The sequence below is a fragment of the Colius striatus genome, chromosome 11 (genome assembly GCF_028858725.1).
Source record: "Colius striatus isolate bColStr4 chromosome 11, bColStr4.1.hap1, whole genome shotgun sequence".
NCBI classification, from domain to species: Eukaryota; Metazoa; Chordata; class Aves; order Coliiformes; family Coliidae; genus Colius; species Colius striatus.
The window spans coordinates 28,636,536-28,664,498 of NC_084769.1; the positions used below are offsets into that span (position 1 = coordinate 28,636,536).

At 36.6% G+C, this 27,963-nt stretch overlaps 1 protein-coding gene across 3 annotated transcripts in view; it reads left to right on the forward strand.

Annotated features, from left to right (window-relative positions):
* PARD3B (par-3 family cell polarity regulator beta) overlaps positions 1–27,963 on the forward strand; it is a 407,820-nt gene that overhangs the window by 197,738 nt on the left and 182,119 nt on the right. For all 3 annotated transcript variants that reach the window (XM_062004452.1, XM_062004454.1, XM_062004453.1), the window contains exons 11-15: positions 7,481–7,666; positions 13,786–13,956; positions 17,245–17,374; positions 21,547–21,646; positions 22,867–22,982. In XM_062004452.1, coding sequence (XP_061860436.1) covers positions 7,481–7,666; positions 13,786–13,956; positions 17,245–17,374; positions 21,547–21,646; positions 22,867–22,982 — 703 coding nt within the window. The remainder of the gene's footprint in view (positions 1–7,480; positions 7,667–13,785; positions 13,957–17,244; positions 17,375–21,546; positions 21,647–22,866; positions 22,983–27,963) is intronic.

Below are 27,963 nucleotides of genomic sequence, written 5' to 3' on the forward strand. Positions count from 1 at the left end.
TGCTAAGCTTCTCTTTTGGCAAAAGAACAATAGGGATAAATAAGGCAACCTTTCCAGTGACAGATACGCATTAGATTATCATAAATCCAAGATCAAAAGTGTTGTGGTCAATGAGAACAGGTATAAAATTAGATAAAAGGACTAGTTGAAAGTGGTGTCCCATGGCATACCAGAGGATTGACACAATATTGAGTAGATATAACTGTGGACTAAGTAGAAAGGGGAAGAATACAATGCACAGTACCTTTTTCAAAGGTTGCAATTCTGATTGTACTGGCAACTGAATTTTTGTGTTGCATGAATAAGAGAAGGCTAAAGATATACTCTATCTGTTTATTAAAATGCTGAGAATTTGTTTGAGACTTAATTAAATACATTTAAATTATAATAAATTCAAAATTAAAAAATAAATACACTAAATACACAATTAAATACATTAAATTTTAGATTGTTTTAAAAATGCCTTAGTATAGCATTTTAAGAAATCAGAGACTTGAGGATGTGCTTCTAATAATCAAAGTCATTGGCAGAACATCAGTGAATCAAATGTATCCTGAGACTCTTAAATAAAGGTTTTCAATCTGCATTATTGATGTGATTTAGTACATATTATTAGGGCTTTCTGCTCTCAAATCTAGCAAACTCTGTATTCTCTCACCTTCATGTAAACTCCTCTGAAATTTTTTGTCTGGTTTGTGGTGATTCAGTAAATGTCAGAATTTATTTTATTGAAGTTCTATGCAGATATCTCAGTAGATCAGAACATTCCTGTCTTGGTTTCCTTTGCTTCATGCTGTTTCATGCCTAAGTCTTGACACCAAACAGAAAGATTGCCTCTTAGACTACTTCTGACTGCTGCATTCTGGTCCAGGTGAAACTGCTTGGAGAGTGCTCAGGAACTATCTGGGATGTTTGATGGTGCAACCATGAGGGAACTTTGCAGCAGGAGCCAAGGCTGGCAGCCTTCTATAAATAGTAGGGAATAAACATCACCAGGCTGCAGAGGGGACTGGGAAGTGATACACATATCTAGAGGGGACTCTGCAGAGCTTATTGCAGATGAGTGATGCCAGAAAGGCATCACTCACTGCATTCAGCCTTCGGAGCCAGAACGGACTGTCCCTGGACAGTCAGCAGAGCAGCAGAACAGACACTAAGGGATTCATTTTTCTTGGGCCAGGCTATACATGGTGAGTGGCGCTGGCCTTGCCACTGATCTGGCCCTTGAGAGGGAGGTGGGGCTGGCTGAGGCTGCAGCCACAGCCTGGGATTTAAACACTCCCGAGAGCACAGGGGTCTTTGATCAAACTGAGCACAGAGGCGTTGGCTGGTGAGTCATCTGGGAGGGAGGAGTGGCTTTGAGCAGGCAACTATGGTAGCAACCCAGGCAAAAACATGTTTCTCAAAGAAATGTGACAACCCAGACAGAGTTCCCTCATAAAAATGTAGATGTTGAGGTCTCTGGCTGCAGGAGTGCTGGGGTCTGGCACTCTTAGCAGGTAATGTAAAAGACAACACCTGTGTTCAGTGTGACCAGGTGAATGACCTACTTGACCTGGTGGATTGAACTCAAAGGTGAGGTGGAAAGACTCGGGAACACCAGGGAGTATGAGAGAAGAGGTTGGTGGACTGAGAATCTACGATCTCTGAGGGGTAAGCAACAAGTCGAACCTTCGCAAGAAGTACAGGATCTCCTACCATCTTCTAGCCAGGTTAACAGAGAAGACCTAATAGATGGAAGGGAATGGATACAGGTCCTTTCTCAGAGAGGCAGGCAGGAAATGGTACCATGGTCATGTTGCATCTTGGTTTTTTCTCCAGGGAAGAAGTATGGTTTGAAAGTACCATCTTCCAGGCTCAGAATCAGAGCATCCCAGCAGGTAAGAAATCAAGCAAGGGAGCCAGGAAACCCACATGGTTGAACAGGGAACTGTTGGGAAACTCAAGTGGAAGAAGAGAGTCGATAGAACATGGAAGGAAGGGATGGGCCTTTGGGATGAATATAAAACTGTTGTCAGAGGATTTAGGGAGGCAACTAGGAAAGCTAAAGCCTTGTTGGAGTTGCACCTTGCAAGGGAGGTCAAGGACAATCAGAAGGGCTTCTTCAAATACACTGCAGATAAAACTGAGACTAGAGGCGATGTAGGCCCATTGTTGAATGAGGCAGGTGCCCTGGTGACAGAGGATACAGAGAAGGCAGAGTTACTGAATGCCTTCTTTGCTTCTGTCTATGGTGCTGGAGACTGTCCTCAGGAGCCTCAGACTCCAGAGGAAGTCAGGTTAAAGGAGGATTTTTGTTTAGTTGATGAGGACTGGGTTAAGGATCAGTTGAGCAACCTGAATGCACATAAATCTATGGACCCCAATGGGATGCACCCGCGGGTGCTGAGGGAGGTCATTGCTGGACCAATGTCTATCATCTTCAGTAAGTCCTGGGGAACAGGAGAGGTGCCTGAGGACTGCAGGAAAGAAAATGTCACTCCAGTCTTCAACAAGGGCAAGAGGGAGGAGCCAGGTAACTACAGATTGGTCAGCGTTACCTCCATCTCTGGAAAGGTGATGGAACAACTTACCCTGGGCACTGTCTCCAGGCATTTAAAGGACAAGAGCAAAGGGAAGTGTGTTGTGATCACTGGGGCAGCGTCTAGTTGGAGGCCTGTATCTACTGGAGTCCCTCAGGGGTCAGTGCTGGGGCCAGCACTGTTCAATATATTAATTAATGACCTTGATGAGGGAACAGAAGGCACTGTCAGCAAGTTTGCTTATGATGCTGAACTGCAGGGAGTGGCTTGACACACCAGAAGGCTGTGCTGCCATTCAACGAGACCTGGACAGGCTGGAGAGTTGGGCAGAGAGAAATCTAACGAAGTTGAACAAGGGCATGTGTAGAGACTTGCATCTGGGAAAGAATAACCCCATGTACCAGTACAGGTTGGGGAATGAACTGTTAGAGAGTAGTGTAGGGAAAAGAGTCCTGGGGGACCTGGTTGGCAGCAGGATGAGCATGAGCCAGCAATGTGCCCTCGTGGCCAAGAAGACCAATGGCATCCTGAGGTGTATTAGAAGGGTTGTGTGCAGTAGGTCAAGAGAGGTTCTCCTCCCCCTCTACTCTGCCCTCGTGAGACTGCAGCTGGAATATTGTGTCCAGTTCTGGGTTCCTCAGTTCAAGAAGGACAGGGACGTGCTGGAGAGAGTTCAGTGCAGGGCCACAAAGGTGATGGAGTGGAGCATCTCCCTTATGATGAAAGGCTGAGGAAGCTGGGGCTCTTTAACTTGGAGAACATTGAAGGGTGACCACATTAATGTTTACAAATACGCAAAGGGCGGCTGTCAGAAGGATGGAGCCAGGTCGTTCTCAGTGATGTCCAATGATAGGACAAGTGGCAACAGGTACAAGCTGGAGCATAAGAGATTAACTGAAGGAATACAAGGAAGAATTTCTTCACTGTGGGGATGACAGAACACTGGAACAGGCTGCCCAGATAAGTTGTTGAGTCTCCTCTGGAGACATTCAAAACCTACCTGGATGAGTTCCTGTGTGACCCACTCTAGGTGGTCCTGCTCTGGCAGGGAGGTTGGACTTTTGAGGTCCCTTCCAACCCTTAAGGTTCTGTAATTCTATGATTCAAATCTAAAAGGCTAAAATTGAGCAAAGCTGAAGGAAGTACCTGCCCAACAAGGACAAAGTGGACAGTGGGTGGTGGTTTTTCAAGTCAATTTTTTTCGCCTTAACTTTGATATGTTTTTCTGTTAAGTGTGCTTTATTAATACTTCGGAGTTTAATATCTCTTTTGCTGTCTTCAGTGTACCAACCTTAAAGAAAAAGTACAGATCAGGCCATCTCAAAGCTTTAGCCACCTTGAAGTCTCATCACTTGGCTGCCTGGATTGGGATTTATGTGAAGATTACTCATTTATGATAGTACCATTGAGTTACTTACCTATGTCTGCAGTAGGGAATAACTCCAGTGATATATTATCATTTCATTCCTGAAGTGCTGAGATGTGATACATTTGTCACAGAAAATACATGATGTGATTGTTACCTGGGTAATTTATAACATCCCACCGTTAAATTTTTCCTGATCTAGAAACATATTTGTGTTGCAATTCGTTTCATTCATTCTGTGTTTGAGTGAATTCATATTGTGGAATGGTCTTGAGGTAAGAGGTATTTCCAAGAGAATTCAAGATTTTGTGCATTGACAGGACTTCTTTTAGCAGACTATAATTAAGATGATGATGGTTTCTCTATTATAAAGTATTGATGTCTTGGGATAATGTTTTAGCAAATTCAGGGAAATGGAGGTAGTGGAAATCCAGCTCTATGAGTCACTAGTAATATTTAATAGTCATACCTACATATTATAGGAACATGGACCATCACTCATGAAATTAGTTACCCAAATAAAACAGCTTATTGCTGAGCTGTTAAGGATGGCTGGAAAGTGAAAATGCATTCCTTGGGAAGAGCACTGTTGTCAGGATAGTAATTTGAAACCATTTAGCAGGTATAGTATGAAATTAAGCTTCTAGATTCTGTTCATCCATTTTTATGTCTCCTCTGTTTCTCCTTTCTGTGGGTCCTCACATTCTCCCACAAAGTAAAGTTTGCTATCTTGTATTTGCACCGAAGAGTCTTGATGTTCTGGACTGACTACCAGACATTTGCAATCAAATGCCATCCAATGAGTAGTGAATGACAATTTTAAGGGAATAAAGACTGAGTTTGCTAGGTCTTATCATGAATTCATGTTTGATTTGTAGATGTGCATCTCCTTTCCTGTTGCTTATTCCTGGGAAATCAATGAAATGTCATTCAAACTCCCTCATGGGTAGCAAATTTTTGATAGTACTTGACATGCAGGCAGTGATCTGGTAGGTCACTTAAAAGTAGCTAATACGTGGCACAGTTAGGTTAAAGGAAGTTGGGAAGTATTACAAAACACTGCACAACTCTTTTTTTTAATTACTCATCTTTTAGGAATTTATTTGTATCAGAATCCAGAATTGGAATAAGTTGTACTGAAAACCTACATGTAATACGATGCCATGGTTTTATCCCAACCACAAACTGAGCACTGAGCAGATGCTCATTCACTCCTCCTCCATCCCAGTTTTATATGAAGTTCAGGTTCATATTGAAATAACATTATAAAGCAGTTTGTGACTGGTCTGGTAAAGGTAGGCATGGGTGCTAGAAGCTTTTATGTCCTGTGACAACTGCCCTCACTGCATTCCTCATGGTTTGGGGAAAGACAAAACCACTGCATTGACATACAGAAAGGCCAACAGTCTGATGTAGGTGTCATGGATTAAAGTGGAAGACTAGCAGCAGCACACAGGAACTGCTTGTCTAGGAGACCAGGAAAGTAATACAAAAGAGACTGTCCTCAAGGACTACAGGAGATGCCACATATCTGGAACTCTGAGAAAAATGTCTTCTGTCCAGATCTGGACAGAATGTGCCATTTGGGATTGGACTACATGATCTTTCAAGGTCTATTCCCACCCTTAAGATTCTGTGATTCTGTGATTTAAGTGGAGTTCTGAATTGACTGACAAAAATATGTGCAACTTTGAAAAACAAATGACTGGGCAGAAAAATCTTTCCTCTAAAAACTTGAGAAAGTTAAGTGCTAAATGCTTAGCTTAGAAAACCAATAGTATTGTTTTTTTTCATTACACGGATTGTTTTGAAGGAAGTCAGAGCAGGAGTGTTTACAAATTATCCTTCTGTATTGTTCACAGTATTAAGTATGAATTTGTAGGTTTTGGGCAATTACATTCAGTACATCTCTATATCCACAGCTAAGAAATAAAAGTGACAGTTTTGTAACTTATTTTTTGTAACTTAATTGTCTACTTCTGGTGAATAAAGACAAAAGCACAAATGAGTAACAGAAGTACCGGAGGTGAGTGCTGGCATCAAGACAATTTCACTGTCATTTTTTTGCTATGTCATTTTTATATTTGGCAGTTAGGCTAATTGTGTTGACTTTATCATGTAGTTACATTCCAGGAAGAATTTGAGCATAGTGCGTGTTGGGATTGAGGTTTATAGTCCTAGCTCTCTGAGTCACATGATTCCTCACTAGCCACTAGCTGCTTCTCATCAATGAAAGGGCATCTGAAATAAAATGTACTTAGTGGTTACTGTCTGTAAGTTTTTGGTTCAGAATATTAATTTCTGCTCTTGGTTCTACGATCATAGTTCTTGTCAATGAGGCAGCGTAATAGTTGAGAATATGGGACTACTATGGCTGCTGAGAAGACATCTGTACTGTTGGCACCTTTGTTGACAATTGCATTGACACTGTATGTACTGCAGTTTAGGGCCTGGAAACAGTCCTTCATTTAGGTGTAGTAGCCCAGCTACTACACTCTTCCTTACACTTGGTCACTACTTGATAATTTAATATAAGTCTTTAACAGCCTTGAAAGCAGCCTCCAGTCATTTTGCAACTTATAGTTATCTGTGTATATCCTTTTTTTTCCTATTAATTTTTACGACTACTGTTACAAAGAACAGAAAATGTCAAAATGACAAGAAACCTAAGCTAATTACTTCTCTTAGAGTTATATATAGAACGAAGAGGGAAGTAAAATCAAATGTGATGCATAAGGTCTTTTCCACTAATACCTTCCATGAATACTTTAGAAGGGCTCCTAGTCCTAGGTTTTGGATTTTTTTAACGTAGCAATATGAGTATTTTGGGCAATAATTTTATTTTGTTTAACTTCATGATTCTAACCTTTTAAAAAAAACCCAAACGCCACCACACTCCCCAGCATAAAACTGTACAAAACTGCAGGTACAGTATACAGTAAAAGAAACTACTTTCTGTTCTTCCCTAGTGATGGATACTTGACGGTCATGTAAACAGCAATTTGATCTATGAAAAATCTTGGGATCAATCTATATTAGAAGGAAAAAAGAAACCAAATATCTGTGGAATGAAAGTATGTACAAAGGGAGTTGGTGCAGAATAAGTTACTATGTTTTCAATTCTCACCCTCACTTCTATTACACAAACTTTCCTCTGTAGATAGGTTTAAGGGAAGGATAATTTTTTAAGGATGAAACTCAATTTTCAGAAGGGAATGGGATTTACCAGTACAACTATCATTTTGGTTTGTGAGCTGCATGTAAAGAGGTTGAGAGTTTTATAGTTTACATTTTTAATGCAGATGTGTTTAAAATAAATGTCTTTTTTATATTCTGCTGCAACGTCAGTTTTATATCATGTGGAACTAAGCTATTTTACTTTATCCATATTCCTAGCTATCCTAGATATTGTTTAAAGACAGATCATGTGACAAAATGTCAACTGAATGCATTGTTGGTTATAAGGCTGCTGCTTCAAACTTTTCTGAAAAAGAGGGCTATTTCTTATCGTAAAAACCTATGGATACAACTAGTTTATGTGTTGTCTCTGTCTCCTTTTCACCCATATCATCATTCTTGTTTTCTTCAACAGAAGGGAGAACAAAACTGCAGTATTCTTACTCCAGAAACCACAGAACAGCTGACCTTTGAGATTCCTCTGAATGATTCTGGCTCTGCTGGACTTGGTGTGAGCTTAAAAGGCAACAAATCTCGGGAGACTGGAGCTGATCTTGGGATTTTCATCAAATCCATTATTCATGGAGGTGCTGCTTTTAAGGTATAGAAGAAACACATCGGATGATGACTGCATTAGAATTCTACCATTTCTATGCTGAATGCTGAATCTCACTGTATAAGCATTCTAGGAACAAGTACCTTTTTGTCACTCATTCTTTTAGGTGAACTGTGAATTTATCAATATTTTGTCCCAAGATCCTGGTGCCATGAGCAGGGCAGGGATTTGCCACAAGGACAGTGAATTGGTGGAAAACCTTTGGTTTTATTTGAGTGCTGCAGGAAATGGGGAAGTTGGGGAAGGAGAAGCATATGTGGGTACAAGGAGAGCTGCCTCCAGCTTCCCCAGAGCCCACAGAAGCATGTGGGAAAATTTGCTCAGTGACAGAGAAATAGATTATCAACATTTATTGTCTATCTGCACTGCTTTTAGTCCTCCCAGAGTGATACAGGCAGACCCATACAAACCAACCAAAAGACAACCTTCTTTACAAAAATTAGAAATTGACAGTTCTGGCATAGTTTAAGGATTATGTGTTTAATTTATGCTGTAAATAAAAAACTAGCTCATATTTTCTTCTTTTTTTTTTTTTTTTACAATTTTTTGCCACTGTAGTAAAAATGCAACTTGGCTGAGGCTGACATCTATTGTGCAGAAGTTAGCAGTTACTCCTGAGGTGGATTGAAGTGGTAGTACTAAATTGGTAAATGACAGTGTTATGAATTGCTTTGCTCCCTCTAAGGTCTATGCAAGGAGTGTTGTACATCTTTATGATTAAGAAGTATTTGAATTATTTTCTAATATTCGGGAAATCTGTTAAGTACATTTTTTTCTTAAAACTTGAGAAAGGTAATTTTTATGAAACGAGAAACAAAAGTCTTAATCTTTCAGGGCTGGTATCTTTAGCTCCTGTGGATCCATATTTTTTTCTCTTATCTCAGCACTTACTCAGAGTCTTCTTTTCTGAAAGAATACCTTTTAATTCAGTCCATGTAAATTCCTCTACTGAAATAGCCTGCTGAGTAAGACAATTCACGGCATTAAAACTTTCATAATCATCTATTTACAGCAGCTGGTAAACAGCAGTAATCAAGTATTTAGCTTTCATGTGAATGTTTAATACTTCACTGCTTCTATTATATACCTGTCATAGTCCTACAGTTATTTCAAAACTTAAGTCTTCTCAAGTACAACTGAGCGTGGTACATGTTCAGAACACTGTCCGTGGTTAACTTGGGACTAAATGACAAGTGAATAAACTCATCTACGTGGTACATATCAGAAGTGAGTTAAGGCATGATTCGCCAAATTAGATCTAGATGAACTCAGCTAATGTGCATGTCTGCTACAGAGTACAACTCATTTTACTTTCAAAATGAGACTACCCTTCTTGCTTTCCCAGCTCTGTGTTGCCAGAGTAATTGTCCGCTCCAGTTACAGTAACGGTGTATGTTGCCAGAATAAAGTCATTGATTTGAATAGCATCATTAGTGGACTGAGTACCTGACTTGTCACATCATAGACACAGAAGAAAACCCTTTCTAACTCTGTATTTTACCACTCTCTATTCTTCCACAGTTACAGATCAGTTAATTTTGGCTTGAAGACTGTGCGATCTAATAAAGTAGGACTTCTGTGTTCACGCTGAAGTAAATGGGCAACTGGCACAGTTAGTCACTCTGACTGGAAGATTATTATAGGTCCTGTGATGTATTCTCTACTCTTACCTAATTATAACCCTTTCACCAATTAGAATCATGTTGCAATAGGTATGAATGTGGACTCCAGAGCAAATGAGAGAGTAGCTAAGGCTCTAGCTTCAACCAGAACTCTTCAGAGAATCTTTCCTGTGCGTTTATACAAGCACTCAAAGAATGCAGTCATTTTGGCAGTCTTAAGAACCACAGTTTACTGTTGCATATGTATGGAGAACAGCTGTCTTTCTTCTGTCTAATGACCTTTATGTAGAACAAAACATAATCAGTGGGTATTAACAATTAATAAAATTTCTCGTAGCAAGTTAAAAAGTGTGCACACATTTGCACATAAATATTTAAAGATATTCTTACTGTCCTGATTTTAAATCTTGTCTTGTAGCAAGTTTTTAAATAAGAAGTCTGTCTTTCCAGATGGTAGTCGTCCAGAGCATTTTCCTATGCTATTCATTGTGACTCTCTTAAAGGCAGTATTATCGATTTGGACACGTGCATTTGCTTTTCAGCACACTAAGTTTTCTTGGGAAATTATTGTAGGAGGAAGTCCTAACGCTCACTGACATGAGAATTATCTCACTATTTCTCACTTTTGCATTTAGAGTTTAAAATTTGTTCTGATTTGATATCATGCTAATATGAGGAGCTTTCTCCGTTTGTCTATACAGTCACCACTTGTCTTCAAAAGAAGAAATGTAATACATTGACCTTCAACACATTTGTTTTACTGATGAAGTAAATGCTTAGTCCTTCTAATGTTCTATAAAGGTTTTGATAATGTTAAATTTATTTCAACAATATATTTTTAGACTCAAAAGTTATGCATGAGATGCAGACAATTTTGATTGGTTACTGTTACCCATTATTGGTCTGAACTAAACATCTGAAAAGAGACGAATATTTTTTAGTATTTTTTGAAATATTAGAATGTTAATTTGTCTCTGATAGCATTGCAAAGTACAGTTAAGGGAGTTGTGAAAAAACATAAAGGAAAATTGAAGACTTTATGATTTTTTTGTCCTAGAAAAATTTTTTTTAAAAATACCAATGTATCTTGTAATGTAGATGCTACAGTAAGACCCAGTGCTTTTGACTGCTCTTGCTACAAAACCAAATTAAAGTATCTTAGTGTTCTTAGTTGATGTTTTAACACTATGTTGAAGAAATGAAACTACTTGCTTTTGCTGATTGAACCATCATGTCTCTTCTTAACCTACTTTTGCAATTTTTGAAGTGTATGTTTTTATCATCTCTAAGATAAAGAGGTTACGAGAATACTTGATCTTTGTAATTATGCAGACCCTTTCATGTGAATAAAACTAACATTTGGCTTGGTGTAAATGCATCATGTTTCCTCACAACTTTAGGGAGCTCAGCCTTGTTCATTTTGAGACATCCTGACTTTTCACATGTGATGTATTCCTCACATACAAGTGAGGAATCAAGTAAATGCTGGCTACTGCAGCTAAAATGCAACAGAGCCATTATTAGAAATAATGGAATATTTTCTGTGTGTGCATCTGTTCAAATCAAACATGCAAATATGGTGTAGCTTGAACCTCCTCGGGGCTTCCGAGTGTTGTTGCCCTAAACATTGCTTGTTGTATGCAGTGGATGGGGAAATTGGATAATTCCAATAAATACCATCGAACTTCTTTCTGAGAGAAATGTCATTGATGTGATAAGGGAAATAACTAGATGTGCTTTGATTAAAAACGTAAGACTAAGAGGGATGTGGCATTATGTCTCCCTACTCTAGTGTAAAAAGCATGAGACTCTTGTGACTGTCTAAATATGATAGCCATGTGGTGGTAGGTTCTACCTCTTGCTGTGAGTCTCGTAAAACACCCCAACATTTTTTTAAATAAGCAAGGGAACAGTAACTTTGCTCTTTATTACAATAGCTCACTTGCAGTCTCAGAGATGGCATTTGAAAACTGTTTTGCTGAAATGCCAAATGTTTTTCTACTTGGAAACCACAAAGAAACCTACCTTTCAGAGAGAGAAGAAAAATTGTGTTAAAAAAACATTTAGCTTGTTTCGAGCCAAGCAGATTGTCTTACAGTTCAGGCTTCTAAACCAGGCCATAACACCAATGATGAAAATCTGTGTTTGCAAACTGTTTAGAGATTGGGATTTTTTTTTTTTTTCAATCTTTAAAATAACAAAAGATTTTTGTGAAATAACTTCTAATGGAGCATGTGTGAAACAGTGTTCGAGTGTCTTCCAGCCTGTCTTCTATAGGTGATTTAGCAAGTGTAGTTGATCAGCATTTATAAAGCACACACACTTTTTCTCTGATCATAGTTGAATTTTGCATATGTGGAGTGTATAACAGAATGATAAGAAGGAAGATGCATCACAAGAAGTTCTTTATAAGAGCTGAGATTACTAAAATATAAATAAATACAAAGTCTCGTACAAAAACTATTACAAGGCAAATTAAAAATCAGGCCAATTCAGAGCTGTCTGATGCTACAGTGGTTCATTTAAAAGTATGTGTTACGTTCAGGACAGTTGCATAGTCAATAGATACAGCCATTGATGATTCAATGATGATTCATTTGACATTGTTTTTGTATATACTGTGTATAAATGTATTTGTGCATATATATATATAGGAAGAACCTTTAATGACTGTTTATACATGGATGTTTATCCACAGAAAGGAAAAAAAGTAATATAAGAACTTGTGGGACCATAGGAGGAGGCCAAGAGAACCTGTAAAATTTCCAATAATACAGGAACTCACAACACATAAAATCTCTTTTGCCTCAAACTCCTGTTGCCATGAATTGCTTCATTCATTTTAGCAATTTTTGATGGAACACAAAGGAATTAAAACATGTGCAAATAATAAAACTCCCTGTTCAACGGTGTTAATTCTTCTCTCCCTAAATTTGGCATGTATGATGGTATTATTTTGTATGAGGAAAGGTGAGGTTGACCTGTTGACTTTGGCTATATGCATACTTATGTTGGCAGGAAATGTTGAGCAGAGAGATGGGAGAGATTTCAGTATCTTTTCTAAATGGCATTGATGTTTCCTATCCTCCATTCCCATATCTTCCGGAGAAAAGTTTTATTTCTCTTACTTTTCTTTGACTGAATAACTCATCTGTCAGTTGTGACTTTCCATCTTCTTGTCCTTCCTAGCTGATTTTTGATTCTGGTATATGCTACTCAGTTTCATGGTTGTCTGCAGTGGTAATGATGATACCCAGTTCCAACAAAAATAACACTTAAGAAAGCTGAGTTTGTCACAGCTACTTTAAGTCACTTGAACACAAATGACTTATACTTGGCAGCAGTAGCAGGATACTTAATTAACGTCTAAGTGATAGAAAAAAATAAAAATCAGAAAATAAATATGTATTGTGGATTACTCAGATGCATGAAATATGTAAATAGTTCAGAGAAGTGTCTTAGGAAGAGTATATAATGAGCCTGTGAATGAAGCGGATTCATTTTAAGCAAGCAATGTAATTCTATCCAAGTTCTACCTTGCTATTCTTTCTTCAGTGCCCTTCTATATTGGATGTCTTCAGTTTCTTACTCTTTCTCTTCCTTCTTTGAGATCTGATGCCATCCTGATAATTGTGAACTTGAAAAGCTCTAAAAGGAACTCATGTCTCTTAATTAAGTAGACCTTATATTCTTGTTAAAGATTGAAAAGTCTGTGGCACATGCTTATATGAAAAGAAATAAATCATAGATAATAATGACAACAGCAATAGGACTCCTAAATCAGAAAATAGCAGTGGCAACAATTTTATTACACCTACAAACGTCAAGTTTGACAGTGAAACTGAATTACTTTTTCCAAAGCATAGGGTACTTGATGTGGCTCGACACTAATTTTATTGGGAGCAGGTTTGGATGTTAGAATACATGGACAGCATTAATTAAAATAAGGATACTTTAAGTCTTAATGACTGTTCTGAACTGAGAACATTGCTCCATATGGTGGAATGGTAATTGTGACAAGATAGACACTAGTGAGACTGTAAGACAAAAAATTTGGAGCTGTTTCTTACCAGACCCTAATAACAGTTAGTAATGCATGGAGAATATGTTGCAGTATTGTTTCATAGTTTCACTACAGATACAGATACAGTGTGAGTCCTTTTAACTAACCAAAAAAATCCTTTCCTATTTTCTTTTTAGAACTGATACAAGTTAAATTCTACATACAAGAAAAACAACAGCATGTGCATGTACTTCCTTGTTTGTAATGGCTCTATGAAGTCTTCTAAAAATGTAATAAATAGAGGGGAAAAGAATGGTTTAGTAATGGACACAAAGACCTATGCAATCTCTTTTTTCTTAAATTTTAGAAGTCATTGTGGTGTTGTCTGCATCTTCTTTCCCGTATGTAGCACCTCTGTCTAATAATTCTTGGGTTTTATTATTATTTTTCTAAAAATTTGTTTTATTTTTTGCTTGTAGGATGGTCGTTTGCGAGTAAATGATCAGCTTGTTGCAGTAAATGAAGAGTCACTTCTGGGCAAGTCAAATCATGAGGCTATGGAAACACTAAGGCGCTCCATGTCTATGGAGGGAAACGTTCGTGGGAGGATCCAGCTAGTAGTTCTCCGGAGAATAGAGGTCCAGACAGAGGTGAAGCAATAATAGCTTCTATTAGATGAATGTCTTTCCAATCCCAGTGATCTTGTATACTGGAGATGATGACTAAAATCATGTAAACAGAGAGCTCTTCCTGGCAGAATGAATTCTTGGCTTCCTGGAGTCAGGATTTGTACAGTGTTTCAGGTTGATATCTCCTGGTCTTGCTAAAAGTTGCCTGTTATTTTAATTTGACAAGTATGAGAACAAAATCATATGTGATCCCAAAAAGGGTTAAATTAGGATTAACGTGTTGATGTAATTTTGACTGTCTGTTGCTTCCTGAAGGCAACAGCTGGGATCTAGATAATTTGAATTTATCTGATTTCATTTGTTGTCATGATTAGAGACCTTAATATCTTAGTGTGACAGATTTTACTTCACTCTTTCAATTTCATTAGTATTGTAATTCACTCTGTTTTCTTTTTTTGGTCTTGTCTGGTCTTGTCCTGTCTCCCCACCTTTTTGATTTGTGGTTTTTTGGCCTTCATGGAATTCATATTTCAGTGTCCTTGGTCAGATCCCTTCAAGATGGGTTCCTGAGTTGATTAACATAAAACTTGCTTAAGTATGATAACAAAATAAGGGAAGAAAGAGATTTTAATGGTTAGAATTTCAAGACCTCATATAAATCGGTTTGCCAGTTGCCTCTTGTTTTGAAAAAATTTGGTTTTATGGTCTGTCATGCTCTTTCATGCATGCACATATGTACATCCTTCATCTGAACATAGATAATATGTAGGTATGTATTTATACTGTCTACCTTGACTACTCACCCTGCTTTTAATTTTGACCCTTTACTAAATACTGTAATAGTTTTTCCAACATCTTCACAGTTAATCCAAATGTAAGTGGATTTCTGGTATAAAAAGTTGTAATAAATCCTAGTATAGGATTCCAAGAGATCATTTCAAGCTTCTTATTTAATAAACATTGCTGGAACGTTTAGAAATGTTAAGAACAATTATGTTTGTGGGTGTACTTGCATAAAATATGAGGGGGGGTAGTATACAGATATCTTTTAGAATAATTAACTCTTAATATTTTCCTGATAATTTTCTATTTGATTTACTGTGTTTATTGATTTACTGTGAAATGGATGTAGCGGTGTATACTTTCCAAACGTTATGCTCTAACTTTGTTGGGAGGGCACTTTGCAAAAGCCTCACTGCTGTCAGTCATGCCAGGAAAATACAGAAAGTATTCATTAGAACCTCTGGAATGTGTTAGAAGGAAGCACAATTTTGCTTTCCTTTTCTATGTGACATAGCATTATACTGTGAGGAAGAATTATAAAATATATTTTATATTTATTGTGCACTCTTGTGAGAAAGGTAGCTCACTTTCAAATAAAGTTCACTCCTGCAAGTTTTGTTCATTTAACAAAAGCCAAAATTGAAAAAAATAATTACAAATATCAGATTGACCTAACGAAAGTATGAGGCTGCTTTTTGTAGTTAAGTCTATAGTTTTGTATGTTATCCAGATATATTAAAGAGGTAAATAATCTTGACTTGTGCCCTATGAAGAATGCCTAATGAGTTCTTGATGGAATCAAATTCATTTTAGACAGGAATTAATTTTTATAGGGAAGTCTTTAAATTCAGTGGTAATTCCATTTGAGTCTGGACACTATAGCAGAAATGAGTTGTTGCCCATTCTTTCCTTTCTCAAAACCAACTTCTTGAGAACTGCATCTCAACTTGGTAGAAGAATATGTTTAGAAAAGCGTTATTGTTTTTATTGGCCAGGATGCTAATGGAGGTCTCCAATGACAGCTATGTTTTATAAGCTGAATACCCTAATTAAGCTGATTACCGATCGGTTGTTGGTATATTGATTGTGTCACTTACCAAAGAGCTGGAAAAGCATATTTATCATTGCTGTTAATTTAGGGCTCCCTGGCCCACTGGTTGCAAGTCTCCAATGTAGTAGTAGGTTGGATGTTCTGAGGCTTAATTTCACTAACGTACCAAGAGAATGTAGTAAATGTGGACCTCACAATGTAAGGAATCTTACATAGACTAAGAATTTCCAGTAATGAGAAGGAACATAATTGTCAGTGGCTGTGCGTGTTTCTCTACAGAGGTTCCAAATAGGCTTTTCAAATGGCTCAGGCTGCACTGAAGAGGAGACAACGTTGCATGTGCTGCCTGTCCACTAAGACTGCATTTGTAGCCCTGTTGTCACAACAAGCATCACAGCATTGATATGTGTTCATTTTTTTTCATTTTATTTCTTACTACTTTTAGTTGTCATTATTTTGTTACTGATTTATTTTTGTATTATTATTAAGCTTGAAAGATAGGTTGCAAGGGGAATGTGATGTGCTGTCCATTGCAGGCAATCACTTGCCAATGTATTAAACCTCTTGCATAATTTTACAAAGAAATGATATGATTTAGATACATGCATTTCTTCTGTAGATGTGACTATGAAATTTAGGAATGATATGTTTAATGTAACATTTGCTAGTATAATGAACGTGCTTTATAAAAACAGAAGCCAATTGGAGGCCCCTTTACAAAAAAACAAATATAAAATCAGAGAAAAGTTATTTTGAGAACTAGCCATAGTATTCCCCTGTGCGGGTTTACTGCTTTTCCCAAATGACAAGTACAGAAATGTCTTTCTGGGTCTGTCCCAGTTTTAGACGTTGTGATTTTTTTTTTTTAATCCCCCCCCCCCCCCCCCCCCCCTTTTTTTTTTTTTTTCTTGAGCAACTACTCAGGAGAATAAATTAGGTGATGTGACATGTATGGGGAGTGGGAAATGTCTCAAAAGAAAAGCCGACTAGAGGTGTGACAGGAGTTTGTTTAGCTGCTAGCCAGGAGACCTGCGTTTGGGAGTTTGGTGTAACTTCTTACTTGCAAAACTGCTCTAGTGTGTGATCATCAGAACATATGCACTCAGTCTCTGAGAGAAGGGAACCAGCTGGCTGGCAGAAAAATACCATTGGCATTGCCCATATTCTTGTGTTGACAGTGTCACAAGCTGCCCTCCCAGATGGAGAATTTGAATGAAGCCAGTTGTGGGTCATAAAAAAAAAAAGTCTTCATTTTTTCTGCATCATTCTTAATAATAACAATTATAACAAGATGTTGCTTTATTTCATGGTCAACAAAACCAGTCATTTTGAAGATATCTTTCATGTTTCTGATTTGGAAGGAAGCAACATATAGTGAACAGGTTGCACTGCACTGTATTTGTGCACTGTTTGTAGGGATGGCTGATCTTGTCCATCATTTTTTGTTACAATGTGTGGTTCTGATTTTTCCTTAGGAACACTCAGGCCAGAGAGCCTTTCAAAAATCAGCCTTTGATGGGAGTCATAACTTTGCAGCTGCTTCCCGGCGCAATGATACTATTCTTCAGCAATTCATAACGTGCAGTCCTCAGGAAAGGATAAAAGGTAGTCTTTAGATATCCTTCTCTGTGCTGAAAGAAAATGCTTTGTATTTTTGTTTTTTTTTAAATCCACAACCACTAGAAAAGCAGTTAATTAAAGTAAGTGCACACTATATTACTTTGAGGCTTGAAGCTTCAGTGAGGGTGGGAGAGCTGACTCAGAAGTTGTGAATTAGATTCCTGGCACAAATTCCAGTTTAAGTAACAGTTTCTAGCTCGCTGCCCCAACACGTAAGGTTGGATAAAAAACAGATGATGAGTGCAAAATATATGTTGTCAAAATGTTTATTTTCTATATATCTTTAATGAGTGCAGTGATTTTTGCATTGAATTCTTAGATTACGCCCCAAGTTATCGTATATTAATTTATACAAAAACATGATAAAGTACACTTGCTTATTTTAGACTTAAAGGTAAAATTTGTTCAAAGGTTAGAAATAGTACCTTAATTTACAAATTGGAATTACATTAATGAACTAATAAAAAAAAAAAGTACATTTGTTGAAGTATTTGAGATAGTCTTGACCCCTGTCCTTTTAAGTGTGCTCTTACCCTTCAAGCCAAGCACATACTATTTTCTTTGATGTAGTTGAATTATGCGTGATTTTTTCTCTTCCCTAGACAACTGTGGAATCTGGGTGGCCTGCAAAAGTCATTTCATAGGCTGTTGTGATGACTGTTTGGGGTACTTTTAGCCAAAACCAAAGAGGCCTTATCTGTAAAAGTCAAGAAAAACTGTGATATAATTTAGAGGCAAACGATTTGTGTTGACTTCAGTATTTTGACAATGTGACTCTAGACAAAGAATTAGATATAGGCTCAAGCATTATAAATATTCAAAGATCAGATCCTTTTGTTTATATCTGCTTTATATTTCTCTTGTATGGAATTTGCACTAATTCTGCAGTTACAGAATGAAAGGGTCATCCTTGGAGCTAGCCTGCCCTGTGGAGTTAGTCATTACTGCTTTCTCATCCTTTGGCAAATTCCTTTAAATGCTTCCTTAAAAAACCTATTGGCAACCGCTCTGGAGCCATTCATACAGTTGTATGACAACAGGTAGCTTGTCATTTAAAGTTCAAAACAAAGTGTGTGGAAGAGCTGTACTTTTTCTGTTAAGGATTCTCTGTCATACAAAATTCAGGATGACTCGGAGCTTATTCAAAAAATCATTTTCATTAGATATCTTTTTAATTAAAGGATGGTGATAAGAAGCCATTATACAAAAAAAATGTGAGGACCTCAGAAAAGAATGTGTGTTGGATGTGGAACGGATGCTCCACAGTGCTACTGAGGACTTTTGTCAGGGAAGATTTTACATGGCTGAAGCTTCCCAACCATGGCCTAGGAGCAGTTCAGAATTGGAAACAGTAAACTACAGATTGCAAAGACATTTCTAGTACTTAATAGAAGTATTGTTGTATTTCAATTTCGGTTGAAGATTTGGCATTTAATAAGAAACACTCAAATGATCTTAATGGAGAACCATGCATGCACTTTTCAGCAGAAGGGTGTCTGTGGTAGGGCTCTGATCTGAAATTTTCATGGTGAAAAGTACTTTGGGCTTACAGTAGTCCTGCACATTATAGAAATCCTTCTCTAATTTTGAAGTTCTAGTATTATTTATAATTGAGCAAACACTTAATCTGCCTTCCATATGAACTTATCACTTATTTTTAGTCACAGTTTCAAAATTTTCTGTTGTTTACAAAGTTGTGTCATCAATCTTTGAAGGTGTTTTTAAAAGCAAAACACTATACCTGTGCAAAACACTCATTTAACTCAGTTATGAGCTTTGTCTGTTTAAGGACATCAGTCACAGATATGGTGAGCTTCTCACAACAGTCAGGAACAGTTCCTTTTATATTCTTATTGTGTACTCTACAGATATTGTATGCAGACTACAGTTAGTACATTTTTGCAAAGAATAATGAAAATTAAAAGATATTTTTAACATAATATAGGATCTAATATAAGAATTTAATTACAAGAGCTATGTTATGTTTAATAAAATGTCACTTTCTTAATTAATATTTTCTAATATGTTGTGTCCATTATAATTTACTACTCCTACCAATAAAATTATCAAAGCTCAGCAAAAATACAATGGAGTTTGGCCTGCTAATACTGCTGTCTGTTTTAAGAGTCTTTTTTATTATACATGAGCAGGAAAAACTAATGTCTGGGAAAAAGTGCTTATAGCCAAAATATTTCATCTTGTCTTGCCTGTGGATATTTAAATAAATGGAGGAGGGGCTATGATTCCAGTATTGAAATGCTGGCATTTGTTCTATTTTTGCATGAATAATACTTGCTGCCTTCAGGTCCTCACTTCTTTTGCTGCCAAGCTGTTGCACAGATTCAGCATGTTTTAGAGCAACCTTTTTGAGAATTGATACTTCAGTGCCAAAGCTTTACATTTCTGGTGTTGAAAGATTACTGGAATGTGTTTCATTAGACATTCTTAGATAATTCTTATAACCCTACATTATAAATGGTTATAGGGGAAATGTCATGTCTTTGGTTAAGTAATGGAATGATCATAAACTCTTTGTACTACCATAGACTGACAAGTCTTCATGATTCTACAAGCATCTCTGTTTTCATTCACGTGGAGTAATGTCAAGATTGCAAATTAAGTGGTGAAATTTTAAATTAATGTTTAAATTTTGCATGTAGGTGTTACATGTGTCTTATAGACAGATTCAACTATTTATTCTCCTAAACTATTTAACATCTGAAAATTCACTAAATTTTTAGTGACTTTAGCTGTCTGGACCTATTAAGGTAATTTCCTGACATTTTGAATGTGATGCCAGCAACTACTTCCTTAGGTTAAATTCTCTCACTTCTTTGCTCCTACTCCATTGATATATCTCCAATTTTTAGTCCATTTGTTAATAATTTTAAAAAAGTTCAAAACATCCTTATAGCAATGAATTCCATTATTTAATTGCACAGGAATTTAATTACTTGGTGTTTGTCCTGGATTTGCTGCCTGGTAGTTCCACTGCGTGCCTTCTAGTTACTATGTATGAGACAGTGAGAGCTGCTTTTTTTTACCTTCTACATAACTTTTACAGTCTCATAGACTCCTCTTGTAATCCTTTTTATTCCTTCTTACTCTAAACCAAAAAATCCTAGGCCCTGTTCCATATAGGAATGTTATGTGTGTCCAACTACCCTTGCCACCTTTTCAATATGTTTTCAATTATATTACTTACTTTTTTTATGATCCACTCCTTGCAAACCCATTTTCTCTAAAATTGGATTACTACTTTCATGCAGGATTGCACAAAAAACCTAGAAATATTCAATGTAACAGAACAGGTCACTTAAAGTGATATGTCAGTACTTGGGCTGCACTGAAACCCAAGCATTATTAAGTGTTCATATTTCCTGTTAAGTTTTGGAGGAATGAAGGAAAGCATGTTATAGATGAGAAAATATACAGATTTTTCATAAGACTAGACCTTTAAATTCAGAAGTGAACTTCCAAAACCATAACGAACTAGCCTACAGCAGGCACAACATTCATGTTAAATACTGCAGGTATGTGTTTTTGCTCAGCAAACCACTGAGAAGTTTGAGTAGTTCATTTTTTTCTTGGTCCAAAAGTAATTTTCTGTTATAAGATGAATGCCTTTTGTAAAGATAAATAAGGAATTACCTTAATGGTAGGAAAATGAAGACTGTAATTTAGAAGTGCCTCTTTCTTCTTTTTGCAATTGGATAATGGAAATTTCTCTTCTTGTGAACTCGTTGCTGAGAATGTAGTTCTCTTCTGTACGTGAAAGGTGGTAAATGCTCTCCATCAAAGGGAATGAAAGCATGAGTCTACAATCAGTTAGGATACGGTTTTGTAGATGTGAAACTCCACTGAAATGGAGTAAAGAGATTTGTGCCTTACACTCAACTTCACTATAAGCACAAAGTTTCCCTATATTTATCTTCAATTATGCATATGCAAATCTGAAAATCAGCTCTTCAGGAAATCCCAAGGGATACATTTTCTGCTTGATGTGATTTTAATTCTAGTTTAGTTAGTTTAGGGATTTGAATAATTTGTGACTCCCTTCAGGATTGCTTGAGGCCTTCCAGTCCAGTCATTGGTGAGTGAACTGGTATAATGTACTTCCTCATGCTGCTTAAACTCCTTTTAACGTTTTATTTCAGATTTGCCAGCGTCTGATCGCAACAAAGATGAAAATGAAACCCCTCCACCTCTCCCACCACATCCCAGTCAGGATCTGCTGAATGAAGATTATAATCATAGGTTGGACTTTGGCTGTACTTAGTAGTTATAGCCCTAATTGCTTATTAGGGGTTATGATAGTAGTTCTTATTGATTTTAAGATCACTTTTTACTTTGTAAAAATTTGTACCCTTTTTTTTAATTGTTCATTTCATTTCATGATACATTGTTCACAATACCCAGCATGTGTTCAGTAAAACAAACTCCCAATACATAATCCCAATTAAAAAAAAAAAAAAGTTAATTTAAAACTATACTTTGAGTGCTTTGTGTAGATGCAGCGCCTGAAATCTCTTAAAGCTTTAAATTCCTAGCCAGATAAAGTTTGTAGGAATCTTCATCTTCTTGTGCAGCATGTCAGCAAAAGACATTCTTGAGGTTACAATATAAAGCTTCAATAAGTTTGAATATTGAAATGTCTAGGGGAAAATTAATAGACGCTTTACCAGTTGTAAATGCATTAGGTAGATTTTTCAGATGTTTTAAGAATATTCTCTGTAAAGGCTGGTGTGCTTGATGGCAGCTACAAGCTTTAGCTTCCTTAGTAAATACAGAAGCTTGGAACATGCTGAAGTACCTGATGGCATACACTTTGTTTGGTCAACAGGCACAGAATTCAAATCACAACATAGTTTTAACCTATCATACTTCTGATGCTGTGTTGAACACAGTTTACTTATGTGTATTCGATTTTGATAGTCATGCAACTGTTTTATTGCAATGATACTAGGGAAGTATGCATTTCAACGAAAATCTTGGCCATACTTCAGTCCTTGTGTTCATGGATGTGATTAAAAACTACATTTAAATGATTAGTTGCACATAGTATCAAAAAGTAGATATATTTTATTATGGATGTCTTGAATTCTTCATACAATGAATGTTGCTAACATAATTTCATAATTTCATACCAGGCAGGTATGTATGACATGCTAAGCAAACTAAAGTCTACATAGATTAAGAGAACATTGCATTAAATTCTCAAGTGCTCAATAAAATACAAACTACTTAAAAGCAATTGTCACTAAGCATTTACATTTATAGTTTCATCCATGATGAAAAAAAGGTGACCAGAAGTGTTAAGTCTCAGAAAAGAAAGTTGAGGATCAATAAGTGATTTTAAAATGCATGGTTGTAAGCAGCTGGAGGAAGAAACATATATTTGTGTATGCTTTAATTAATTCACTTGTGTTTTGAGACAGTGCCTAAATATTTTACATGTCTTTTTTTTCCCCCTGCAGCCCTATCATAAATTCAGCAGTGCATTTCACAGATCAGCACATCAGCTTCAGATCTTTGACACCAGCCAAGCAGTCTGAATCAATTAATCTGAAAGCCTCAAAAAGCATGGATCTGGGTAAGAGGAGTGGGGTGATTTACAGGTCAGCTTTTTAGCCTTAGCGCATCTGCACCATCTCTGTTTCTTAAACACAAGCATTGGGGAGTAAGTTCTGCAGAGAAACTACAGTGATGGTCAACCTCCTGTAGCATCTAATTGCAAGCAGCTTTTTTATTGAACTGGAAGAAAGCTGGTGGTGCGGTGTGTTTTTTTCTTAAAAGCCTTTCCATCCATTGTATTGAAATCTTAGCTGAGGCAAAGAGGATGTTTATAAAAATGAGCAGAAAGAATTACTGTGCAAATTTTATATGTCTAAAAAATATCACAAAACAGCAATAGCAAAAGTTATTTTCATATAGAATATAAATGATTGCAACAAAGGAATGAGTTTACAGACTTGAAACAAAACATATAGTTTATGTAGTCTACTAGAAAAAATAACTTCCGACTTTACTGAGTTTTCTTTTAGAAAGTTTTACTTACAGCTCACACAAGTCACTAGAAAGAGTCTTTGCAAGCACCAATTTAAATTGGGCAAACGTGAGTGTGCTTGAGAGCATATGGAGAGCTACCAGATAACTTGTACTTCCTTTTGTCGTGGTCTGTGTTCATTTGTGTTGTGAGATTCAAATACAAATAAACAATCGACTCTTGACACTCAAAAGCAATAATCATAGTGGCTAAAAACTAAAATAAAATTGAGTGCTAAAAAATAAAACAAAAATTGGGTTTGAAGATATCATTAGGATCTTTCAAAAATTGTTGCTTGGAGAAGATAGCTGTTTAAAAAGATGTTTCTGTTATGAAAGTAAAAGGAGAAGAGTTAATAATCAGTCCATCTGGAGGCACTAATATTTTATCTTTCTCAAATATGGTCATGTGAAAGTAAATATATTACCTGAAATGGTCATTTAAAGAACTGAAGGGACGACAAAGGAAAGGCACCCATCTTATGTTATATAAATAACAGTAGACTTAAGTAAATCTGCTTGCAACATGTTTGGCAAATAAAGAAACTGAGGAAGGTGAAAGCTAGAACCTTTTGCAGTTGTTCTCTAGCAAGCAGTGAAGTTTGACTTCATCTTTTGAAATGTTTTAAGCAGTTTTTTTCTGATTAAAGAGGAAAAAAAACATAAAAATATTAAGTGAAGTAACTGCAGTATAAAATGCTTCTAATGCAAATAAAATCCCAAGAATTTGGTATATAAAACTGTGTTTCCAAATAGGGCATTAATACAATGCACACTCCAGAATGGATTTTTGGGGATAGAAAGTTATTTTTTAGTTTGTTTTCCTATTTTGCTTGTTACTTAACTACAGTCATGACCCATAGTAACTTCTCATCCCAACTTGCAGCTGTGTACCCATTATCAGTTTTAGCACATTGTCTCCACAAAAAAAAAGGAGGGGGAGAGGAGGGGGGAAGTGCTACTGTCTTTATCTTCCGGACCTGGAGTTGAGATTTTGAGAAAGATTTGTTCAGCACCACAGAGGAACTATGCAGCAGATTTGGTAACAAAGAAGAGGTGGCCCTTACCTAAAAACGCTTTCCAGTAGTCATAAAATGCTATTCACTTATTACTTTTCTTTTGTTCTTAAGTTCTGGCAAATGCTTCCAAAATAAATCTCCACGTGATGAACAAAAAAGTCCCAGGATTGGAGTCTAGAAGTAAAGCTCTGAGATCTTACAAAATGTGACTTAAAAGCATTTTTTTTTCTTTTTAAACCAAGATGAGTTTGAATCAGGTGTCTTTGTAGATCTGGGAAGACATAACTGATCTTTCAGGTTAGAAGGTCTAGAAATCACCTGGGTGTTTGGTCTCTAGACCAGAAGAACATTGTGAAAGCAGCAGACAGCAGAATTTGTGTAATACAGGGCATAAATATGAAATCTGTACTACTGTTCAAATATGAAACATTCTACCTTGAAAAATATATAGTGCATTGCCTAATTACAAGATCAGAAAGGCATGGTTTACTTAATGTCATCATCAGAAGGATTGTCAAAGGCAGATAACAGAAAATTTGAAACACAAGAGACCTGAGAATCCAGCTGTTTCTATGGATTGTAAACCTTGTGAGAAAATAGTAAATTCATTAAATTAGGGAGCTGATGAAATAGTATAGTAAGAGTCTTTCTGGCTTTGAGAGTTGATACGTACACAAGAAGCAAATCTGTTAAGCAAAGACTAGTCTATAATTACACGGATTCTCAGTGGAAATCCATTTAACATTGATAGTTATCTTTTCCATTTCACGTTTTAAACCCAAAAATCCTTGACTGCTTAATCTCTTTTGCAGTCATATCTATTTTCAAAATAACAATTACTGCAATTATAAATTAATATCCTTGGTGAGTAATATCAGGAAATAAGGGTGGATGATAAAGAGGTGTTCAGTACTGCTAACAGGTTGCATCAATTTGTCATTGACACTCCAGAACAAATCTTGTAGTGACAGGAACTTGGTGCAGGCAGCAAAAGCTGTAGGTTACTTGCCAGTAGGACGGATACTCTCTAGCTTCCTGATTGTTGGTGCATTTCTGTATTGTTGTTTGGGCACCTGGACAGGAGCAGCGGGCACAAACCACCACCATCTGGTTTTTCAGGGGGTTCTCTATGCCGTCATGTGTGTGTCTTGAGTCATACTGACACAAGTCTGAGCTGCTAAATTCATGAAGCAGGAATCCAAAAGGAGCCTTGCCTGGATTTGGTGTAGTTGAAGATCTCAACTTATTTGCAGATGGGTTCATTTGTGCTTGAATCTACTTGAAAAAATAAATATCAGTGCCATGTGTGAGTTACTGTTGTAGAAATTAAGAAAACAAACCCCAAACACCAAAAAGGCACGTGTAGTTGATAGTGATAATTTCTCTGGTTTTGCAGACATGAGCAAAACCTTACCTCAAAATATACAGATGTCTTTGTGCAAAGTGTATGGAAACAGCATGAGTGGTTCCTTGCTTTTGTATCCATTATTTACATAATGGTCAAAGACTTCTCAAAGTTTACAACTTCATTCAGAGCAGTAGGTTACAGATTAGTTCTGTAGCAGCTATATAAATCCTAATTTTCTTCCCTGCTTCTGTGTTGAGATAAGGACAGCACTTTCTGGATAGAGTTCATATCCTATGTCTTATGGTATATCTTTTCTTTGCCTTGTTGTCTGTTATTGTGAAGTATTGGTGATAAAAGAGCACAGCCACCCCTTTTCTTCTGCTCAGCATCTGACACGTCCACCCAGTTTTAGGTTTGGAGGGGTTTTTTTGTTATGGATGATGGTCTTTGGATATGTTAGCAAAGAAAACATTTTCTTCATGCTTTGACTTCAAGAATTTGTGTGGGTCCAAAAAAAGTATGTGTCAGTTATTTACTGACCAGTTTTAGACTACATGTTGAGTTTGGACTTGTACTTACAGCATAGTGTTAAAAATAAGCAAAACAAAATCAGAAATGATAGAAATAAATGTTATGTTGTCCCTTCCCACTTAAGTGGTGCACTCTTTTCAAATGGCACAGATTGAAAATGAAGAAATTATCAATGGCTTCTATACAAATAATTCGAAAGATTAGTTTCCCTTTCCTTTAACAACCTTCTGTATACACACATTTTCCTGTACATTGCCACAGTTGTCGAGAGAAGAATTTCTATATAATAATAAATTAGAATTAATTTTCAGTAATGTATGTTTGTTCTATTAACTGTATTTAAGAGATAATTTCTGTGGAGAATGTATAGCAATGTGGATTTTTTTAAATTGTCTTATTGGAAGGTACAGAATGCTCTAAGGAAAAGGAAAGAAGATGGTTTTATTATTTATCTCCAACACCCTTATTTTCCATAAATCTTTATGCACAGGGGTGCGTTAGGCTATGCATAAATGTACTGTAAAAACTAGAGCCATGGGAATTGTATTCAAACACGTGAAAGTGTGGCTTGTTTTAACCTGAAGCAACATGAAATTGAATCATCTGAGTATATAGCAATTTTGGTTTGTATCAATTGAGGCAAAATACTGTGTAGATTTATATTTGAGGATGTTGGTATAATAACCCATGACCACTATCTCAAGGTAGTGCTCAATTTCCCCTTCCTTTCCCCATAAGAAGCAAAACCCTATAGATTAAGATCTATAGCCTGAAGAAATGGAAATGTCTTTTACTTGATTTAAAATGTGAGAGAAATATCATTTGCTAAAACATCATTAGATACACTTGGAGTCACTTTGCTTTGAGGCGTATTTATTAAAGATATCTGCCAACTTACTTATGTGTTTAGGAATAATTAGCAAGTGAATGTGCAAGATGTATGGTGTGGGGTGTTCTTCAAGGAAGCCAATATTTAGCTAAATGTTAATTTCTTTGTTAGTGAAGGGATGCATTTGATTAGAGTTCATACCTCTAAAATAAAGCGAAGAGAAACCAGTGTCTCACATCCAGACGGATGTGAAAAATGCAATCAAGATGCTACTAGTTATTAGCTGCTTCGTGGTTTGCTTTGAACCAGATTATTCCTATTCTGAGTATCATTTTGGATATTGAAATAAATATAACAAAACTTAATAAATGAGGACCAGACAGAGCTAATGGACATTACTTTTCAATTTAAGCAATGTTTTGATTCAGATACAATTAAAAGAATACATTTTGGGAGGTCACTCGTGAGAGTTGTGGTATGAGTGGGACAAAAAGTGGCTTGGTATTTTAAAATAATTATTTAATTAACTATGCTCTGTGTATGGAACACAGTTGTTGAGCTGCTTTGGGTTCAAACCAGCTTCAGAACTGTGTTTAGGAGCAAGTGAAGTTCATCAGAATATTGATGAGGAAATGAAAATAGACTGGAATTCTAACAGACTTTTCAACATCAATGACTTAGAAGAGTAATTTAACAACTCATCTCTTGAAGAGAAAGACTTTTCAAAAGCAAAAATATCATGGGTTTGGGAAGAACTGTGTTGCTTATGACTATGATTGGGATCAAGGGTCAAAAGATACTT